The sequence below is a fragment of the Benincasa hispida genome, chromosome 9 (genome assembly GCF_027475165.1).
Source record: "Benincasa hispida cultivar pf3 chromosome 9, pf3_genome.v1.1, whole genome shotgun sequence".
In the NCBI taxonomy this organism is placed as follows: Eukaryota; Viridiplantae; Streptophyta; class Magnoliopsida; order Cucurbitales; family Cucurbitaceae; genus Benincasa; species Benincasa hispida.
In genome coordinates, this window is record NC_143486.1 from 36,603,465 (window position 1) to 36,612,127 (window position 8,663).

The 8,663-nt window shown below is 28.6% G+C and overlaps 1 protein-coding gene across 1 annotated transcript; it reads right to left on the reverse strand.

Annotated features, from left to right (window-relative positions):
• Positions 1-4,916: 4,916 nt before the first annotated feature.
• On the reverse strand, positions 4,917-8,234 carry LOC120069967 (cyclin-dependent kinase inhibitor 3-like). The gene is made up of 3 exons (XM_039021812.2): positions 7,734-8,234; positions 5,718-5,897; positions 4,917-5,524 (listed from the first exon to the last, which is right to left on the reverse strand). Exons 1-3 carry the CDS (start codon positions 8,096-8,098, stop codon positions 5,455-5,457), a joined length of 615 nt encoding a protein of 204 aa, XP_038877740.1. The 5' UTR covers positions 8,099-8,234; the 3' UTR covers positions 4,917-5,454.
• Positions 8,235-8,663: the final 429 nt, after the last annotated feature.

Consider the following 8,663-nt stretch of genomic DNA (forward strand, 5'->3'; position numbering starts at 1 on the left):
TAAAACACACCATGGTTGCAAACCCGTAGTCTAATCCAATAAAACTACAGTTATATGACCGTAATCTATATCAAATTTTATAGTGGTGATTATTTAATAAGACTTATTTTTTAAAACCCTTATAACTCAAACAATTAGGTTGGGTTTAAAAAAATGTTTCAACCCAACTTAACCCACAAACACCTCTAGACAACATAAATTTTGCTTAAACTTTGCCATGAATTGAAAACCATCAGTGAGTGTTTGTTTTAAGGGTTGGGATTGGATGGGTTAGACATCCTAATTCCAACCGTTGTTTGGGATAAAGATTTAGGAAGTCTTGACTTCCTACACCCTTTTTCAATCTGTTTGAATAGTGGGGTTATCTTTCTTTTTCTTTTTCTTTTTTTTTTTTTTCTGTTCTAACTTAATCTAGGAAGTTTGCCGACCGACTTCCGGACACTGCCTCCACTGACCACTGTTGGCCAACTCCGACTGCCACTTCCGGCGAATAATTTTTTTCTAAATCATTCCAAAGAGGCCATTAGTTTAATTACAATAATATTTTTTTAAAATACACTTTCTCTTCTAATTATTTTTCTTTTGGTGTTTTTTAATTATTATTATTATTATTATTAGATTATCTTTTTTTTAATTCTCTCTCTTCTCTTCTTTGTTTAAAATTAATGTTTTTTTTTCATTTTAGGAGATTACATTTATTTTCTATTTTTCCTAGTTGAAAATTGATCATCTACCTATTGAGATCTTAAGTATGTTGAATATATTGATAATTGTAAAATTAGATGTATTTATTTAGGCTATATATGTATAGAAAACTTCAATTTAATTTAACTTTTTTTTTTTATTTTTTTCCACTAGTCAATTTAACTAGCTCATAGATTTAAAATTATTTTTTAAACATAAAGAATTAAAAAGTTAGTAACAACTTAGCGCCAAATAAAAATTAAAATCCAAACTTTAGGACTTTTTTTATTCCTCAAATGTAATTTGATAAAAAAAAAATTATAATTTTCAATAATTGAATTTAAGATTAAATTACTTGTTTATTTCAATTTGAAGTTAGCATGTTACAGTAAAAAAATCTATCATTTTCAAATTATTTAAAGTGACAAAAGTTACGAAGTCTTATATCTCAAAACTTAGTAAATCAAAATACCAAATTATTTAAAAAATAAAATAATTAAAATTATAATAGTCATATCTCTATTTCAAAATTTTATATATATATATATATATATACTTCTAAATTTTTTAGTTTATTTTAAACTTAACTATAATTAAAATAATTAAGATGACAAGTTTGAACTAATCCAAAATCTAATAACTGATTAAATACAAGAAAATATTTCACTGACTCAAGATTTATAAATCTGTACTTCATTTTCAGATTTATAAAATTTGTATTCCAAACATAGTATTCTTAAATCTAGGCTACCTAAATCTTCCAGCCTAACCCTTAGGCTTAGCATTCCTAGGCTTAAGATTCCAAACCTACAAACTGAACGCTCCTACAAAGGCTTCAAACGAATTTTCATGCTCATCCACTCATCATACAAGATTGTCATCCAACTTTTGTAAATAATCTATTTTTCCAATTAGTTAGATTTCTCAGAATTTAGAACTAAAAGTGTGTACATTTTAAAATCTAAGACCAAAAGCAAATTTAGGTCAGTTTTACTAAATCATAATGAAAATTTATGTAGTCGTAATAGAATTTCATTGATGGATAAATTGTAATAATCTATTTTTCCAATTAGTTAGATTTCTCACGTCTACTGTTACATTTATCATTATCATCACTTCTGAGAATCAAACATTAACAATAACAGCAAAGGTAACAATAAAAATACCAAAACTTATAATTTTTTCTCTAGAATAGTAATAATAATAGTAACCGTAACAGTAACAGTAACAATATGACGTAATTTCTAGACGCAATTGGATTGAGCACGCTCACCTCATCAATCAGTTAACGTTTTTTGTTCATAGATTTGAAAGTGGGTCCCATGTGTTAGTACGGATACAAAACACAAGTAAACAACACAAAATGTAATCAAATTGGGTCACTTTTCATATTACCATTGATTTTTTAGCTTTTTACTTGGATAAACATGGTCTTAATTACAAGAAATTTAAGGACAAAAAGGTAATTTTCTCAAATTTTCAATTATTTATTTATTTATTTTTAAAAAAGAGAGATTCAAACTTTAAAGTAATGAATGCAGAATCCAATTATTTGGTCTACCATTGTACTGTCTATTCAGTGCTCATTCATATCTTCATGATTGTCAATTTACCAATTTCACACTTTTATTACTCAGCCTTTCACACTCTTGCCATTTGTCTCTTTTATGTGATTGATTTCATTTTTGTTTTTCATTTACTTTACTTTACTTTCTTTATTTATATATATTTTCCACTTCATTTTTGTTTTTCAATTTACCAATATCCTCACTCTTTTAACTAAATTTTATTTTCGACTTTGGCGACTCGTTCTTTCAATTTTAACTCTAAATTTCAGAGGTCGGTTTCGATTGACTTGAAAAAAAAATTCTTTTTAAATTTTTTTTATTTAAACTCTTTTGATAAAAACGGTTTAAAATGCATTTTTGAGTAATTATTAAATATTCCAATTTTTTTCAAAACAATTTATTTTTAAAATTAAACATTCGAAAATGTATTCCAAACACTCTTAATCTTATAAATTATTTTTTAAAATAGGTGATATTATTATACAACAACAAGGGGATCTCACAACCTGGAATCAAGCATCAAAGCAACAAAGCATAAGTAAAGATAGGACTCGACCGAAACAAAGCCAAAATAAACGCAAACAATATCATCCACCTAGGAGAAAAACGGAGAAAATGAAACAAAATCCTACAAACTAGGGTCAACAGCAAAATAAAGAACGGAAAGTACAAAAAGAGGAAAAACATCCCAAACTTTAAAGGTGTGTTATAAAATTATATGTTTAACTTAGTAAAGTAGTTAATATTTTTAACTAATTAAAGGTATGAACCCTAACTTTTAACCTTGGTAAATTAAAGTTTTAACTTGAATAAGAGCAATTAATGCCCTTAAATAATTAAAAGTGTCAAGATTTAAGTGAGTTACTCCAAGTAAGTTTAAAAGAAGATTAGTTAAATGCTCCCTCTAAAAGCATGGGTAAGTTTTTTTTTTTTTTTTTTTCTGATTTTAGAATTCCTAAAACCATTATTGATGATATAAAATTTTATACTTTTTAATTAGTCAAAAAGCACTCTTTATCTCCCTCTAATTTTTAACCTAACACTGCCCATTTTAAAAGGAAAATATAATTTCACTTATTCATAATCATAACTTTAATAAATCCTCTTTCTATTTGTGTTTTTGATTTTCATCCATTAGAAAAAATTTGAAGTTTAACGATCTATTAGAAACAAAAATAAAATGTCAAAGACATGAAATTTTGTGTAAAAAAGATCTATAAATTTTTAAAAAGAATGAAAACTCAAAATATGAGGTTCTAAGATTTATTGAACATTTTTTTAAAAATTCAGGTACCAAATAAAACATAATACTAAAGTTTTAACCAAAAATAAATTAAAGGATGAGTATACAATGTTAGTCATTATTTGATCCACCACACATATATTAAAAAAAAAAAAAAAAAGAGTCTTGTGTATCCCTCATTAGTATCTCCATAATTATTGTCCAGTTTTGAAATTAGTATCCACCTTGTTTATTATTGATTTTATATATAAAAAAAATATTATTCATTATCGTTTTTATTCCAAATTTTGAAAACATATCACATATTAAATTTCCTTCCATGAAAATTATTGTTATTCTTTGACCAATTTCGAAAAAAAAAAAAAAAAAAAAAAAAAAAAAAAAAAAAAAAAAAAAAAAAAAAGACTTAAGAGACTAATTTTAAGATTTATTAAAAGTATAGAAATTAAAATTGAATAAGTCTCAACAAAAATAATATTTTTATCTTGAATTAATTATTCAGTTGTATAGTTGGTTATTTGTGTATTGCCATGTGACAATATATAGGCTAGTATACACGTTTCATTAATACAAGCGACCTTAACCCTAATCTTCAACTTGATTCTTTCACAGATTCTTCGTCTTCTACAACTTGCTCTACAAATTCTTCCATTCTTGAACATTATGTCACGACTGGCTTTACTTTAAGAACAAATTAGTTTTGTTGATGGATTTCTTCCATGACCTACTAGTGAGTTGTTGAAATCTTGGATTATCTATAATATTCTTAAAAGTTTTCTAGGAGAGAATAATAACAAGATTTGATCATAGGAAAAAGAAAGCTAATAACAAACTAATGTTTTTGCTCATTGAACTATATTATAAAACCGTACTATAGGGTGGTAAATGATTATAATGACATAGTAACAAAAACATATGTACTGACAATTTTTATTCGCTTAGTTTAAACCAAGGTTTAAAATGTTGATATAGACAGAAATATAAAAATCTTAACTTTATCAAAATTTCAATGGAAATATTGATTTTGATAGATATTTCTAAAAAAATTATAAAAATAAAAAATAATCAAAAAATAATTTTAGATCAATAAAACTTAAAAAAAATATTTTTAAATAAGTTAAGATGTCTATTATTTTATATTATATTAACTTTAGTGACATTTTGTTACTCATTTTTTATGTTTCATGAATTTTTCTACAATACAATGAAAATACCAACTCGCCTCTTATATGTCTATCAAATTCATGGAAACGTAGAAATATTGAACTGTCGATGGAACGACAATTTAATACTATGATTTAAATTAATAACAAAATTGTTGTTAAATAAGGCTAAATGATTATCAACCGAATCTATAAAAACAGAATCCAGAAAATTGAGAGAATCTAGAAGAGAATAAAGAAACTATGATGAGAGTGAAATGAGAAGAAAATCTGTAAGAAAGATAGCATTACAACTGAAAAATAAATGTTGATGAAAGAAAGATATAGATATAGCCTTGAAAGGGTACATACAATGAATATGCATTGCAACTCCAGACTAGCATCCTATGTAATCAACCAACATCTAAGAACAAAACAAAACAAAAAGAGAGAAAATTCCTCTTTTCCCAAGCAGGCAAATGAGGAAAGTTAAAAAGACAGAGCTCATAATGGACTTTAATGGGACCCCAGATAGCAAGTGAGCAGTGCCCTTTAGAAGTACCCCCCCACCCCACCCCTTTGCATAATATTCACTCATTCTTAATTTGGACAAAGGACACTGCCATTTTTTTCAAACTTATGTCTACAATTCTCCAGCCTCTCAGCATACACAATAGATAGTTTTGTATCATCATACCTTTAGTTTCTCTCTCTCTCTCCCTTCACTTGAATCCAACTGGGGCTGTCCCAATTTTTGAATCTTTCGTCCTCTTCCCTCCACTTTCTTGCCAATGGCAACCTGCATTCCTCGAGAACCTCAAAGAACCAGTTCAACCCATTCGTATTGTCCATTGAGAGGCTTGTCGTTTACAATATCATAATTGTACCTGCACAATTATCCAGTAGATTTGTATGAAAGTTTTTCACAACTATCAAACACTTCCTCTCTGCTCGCAGCTATCACGTTCTCGACACTTACACTAAAGAGGGAAGAACAATTCATTTTTAGATTATGTTAAATCACCGCTAGACTCAAAAACTTTAATGGATAAAGAGGAAGTATTGGAGCAAAATAAATACTTGTTCATAAATGATATCTGTTGCTGGTGCTCTGCAGAGGCAAAGAACTCTTCCATCTCATGTGCTGTTGGGATGGTTCTTTGCAGATTGTTTTGAATAATACCATTAGTTGCAGTGTCACTACTGTACTGTGTAGGGGAACAGGGGTTTCTGCTGCCTGCTGTGCTTTCATTTGTGTGCCTGTACAGGCCAAAGAAGTTGAATATGATTTTAAATCAACAGAAATTGAAAGCCTATGTTTTAGCCATTTTGTCTTTAGTTTTTATTTTTGAATAATCACCTTGTATGTTTATAATTAATCTGTCTCGTGTTTACTTTTTGAAAACAGGGTTAAAATTCTAGCCACATTTTTTAAAATGAAAAAGAAAACTTTAAAGCCCGGTTTGGCAACTAGTTGGTTCTTGGTATTTTGTTTTTAAAAATTAAGCCTATAAACATCACTTCCATCTATTGTTTTCTGTGTTTTTGTTTATAGGAGTGTTTTGAAAATAAAATTCAAATTTTAAAAACTAAAAAATGTAGTTTTTAAAAACTTGTTTTTGTTTTTGGAATTTGGGTAAGACTTCATATCTTTACATAGAAAATGTGAAACCCATGATCAAAAACTTGTGTGAAAAGCTAAACCAGTAGTTCTACAAGCTAAAATTAATTATTTTTTTTTTAAAAAAACGATATTAAGATTTATCACACAAGGGAGCCTGTATAAGTATTCCTCATTTATGCTAGATCTCAGTATACAGAGTAAATAACAAATGCATAAAGTTTGAACAATGAATCTAATAGGACAAAAACAGTGTCAACTGGCAGCAGCAGAATATCAAAAGAAAAATATGTAATAACTGCTTGTTAACTTGAGAAAGCATCATCAACAAAGAGGAGGCATCCCATGATACACCAGGACATGTCTAGGCCCCATGAAAATGATATGTCATTGCGAATGTAAATGGTTTCATTGACTTTATGGATGTTCTGAAAACTAAATAATTGTTTCTAATAACACAATATCATAAAGTTTCTAATTTGAATGTCCTTTCAACTAACATCATGAAAAAGAAAGGCAAAAAAGAAAAAAGAAAAAAAAATCCTTTTCTGATTTCTCCATCTCAATTCGCATATAAGTTCAGCATATTCTACAATGTCTCTATTGGTTTAGTCGTATGATGTTAATTTTAGGTATGAACTCTAATAAAGTTGCTTTATGTTTTTTCAGAAATTGGTTTGAATATGTGCTTATTTATTAATGTATTTTTGCTTCGCCGAATACGTAATCATAATTTTCTTCTTTAAGATGACTCCATCAATATTTTCTCATTAAGTATTTTTATTTTTAATACAAAAAATGTGGAGATGGGAAGATTTGAAACTTGGATCTCAAGGAAGGAGTAGACATTTTAATAGTTAAGCTATGGTTATTTTGCTCACTCATATAAAGTCAGATGTGTAGCTGATAGTTTCTTTAAACTAAAAATAAATAAAATCGTTGTCTAAAGCTATAGAGAGCTTTACCAGTAATTTTGAAGCTTCCAAATGCAAAACAACAATAAACTAACTTTATTGCAAAATTTTAGACAGAACAAAACTTCAATAACATATGGCAGAAAAACAAATCCACTTGCTAACTCTACAACTCAAACATATGAACTTATTGATCTAAACAAGAACAGGAATAGTTTCCCCTGTTTGGGTGCATGTATGACTAAATTGTGTGAGGAAAAAAAATCATATCATCTCTATTCCCCAAACCATTACATTTTCATGGGGCCAGAATGTCAAAAGAAACCTAAATTTAGATTGAAGAAAGTTCAAAAGTTTAGGGCACACTTCATAAATTTTGGACACTACTGTAACTAACATACATATATACATTTGTTGTGTTAAGTATTTGCCAAATTTTCAATTTTCAAATATCGGAGGCAGTAAACCAAACATTAATCAAAGAAATTCCCCAATCCACCATAAACTAATTTTAGATTTAAAATCAGGAGTGACGAATGAAGCAGCAGAACAGAAATGTACCTTCTGGAGAGTTCGAATTCCAAATCTTCAGTCTGAGCTTCAAAAGCAAAACTCTGGCTCTCAGCGTCCAAATTGGAGGTAGCTTTCGTAGCGGAACTGGAATTCCGAGCAGATTTCTTAGGTTTTGAGGCGTGTTTGGTAGAAGCCCCAATAGACCTCTCGGTTTTATCGAGGCGGCGAGTTCGGAGCTGTAGATAGGAGAAAGAGAGGTCAGGAGTAGCGTCTGGAAGAGACGATTTCTGGAGATTCTGCAAGGCGAGGGATTTGGAAGCGGCTCTGGTCCGGACAGTGGTGGTGGGATGTGAAAAAACCTCCATGAGTGCGACGTCGCCGGTGACCTTGGATTTGTTCATGTACTTCCCCATTGACTCTGTTGAAGGAATCTGAGGTTTGAGGATTCAGAAATGAGAGAGAGCGAAGAAGAGGAATGGGAAATTTTGTAAAGAGGAAAAAGAAGAGGGAAATCAAAAGAAGAGGAAGAGGAAGAAGTGGGCGGGGGAGGGAAAAACGGACAATTTAATAAATTATCATATACACTTTTTTTTTTTTTTTTTTTTTACTCTTTTAAAAAATGAATCAAAATATTTACGGACAAAGTAAAAAAATATCCTACGATACATTGCAAATAATTTATTGTAGATACTTTGTTATTATTTGTAAATATTTTCAGCAATTTTGTCATTTAAAATAATATCATTATTTTTTTTAGATTATATATTTTTGTGTTTGTTTTTAGGTTAAATTACTATTTAGTCCTTCAACTTTCGTATTTGTGCTAATAGGTCTCTAAATTTTTAATATTTTGTTTAATAAGTTATTAAACTTTAAAACAATTTTAAAAAAATGTTGTATTTTAGGTTTAGCTTCTATTTAGTTCTTAGATTTTAAAATGTTGCACTTTTGGTTCTTAGTTTTGAGTTTGTGCCAAAA

Coding starts and splice junctions, on each gene's coding strand:
- LOC120069967 (XM_039021812.2), bottom strand. CDS start 8,098: ATGGGGAAGTACATGAACAAATCCAAGGTCACCGGCGACGTCGCACTC. Junction 5,898..7,733: donor GAATTCGAACTCTCCAGAAG/GTACATTTCTGT, acceptor TGGCCTGTACAG/GCACACAAATGAAAGCACAG. Junction 5,525..5,717: donor CAGATATCATTTATGAACAA/GTATTTATTTTG, acceptor ATAATTGTGCAG/GTACAATTATGATATTGTAA.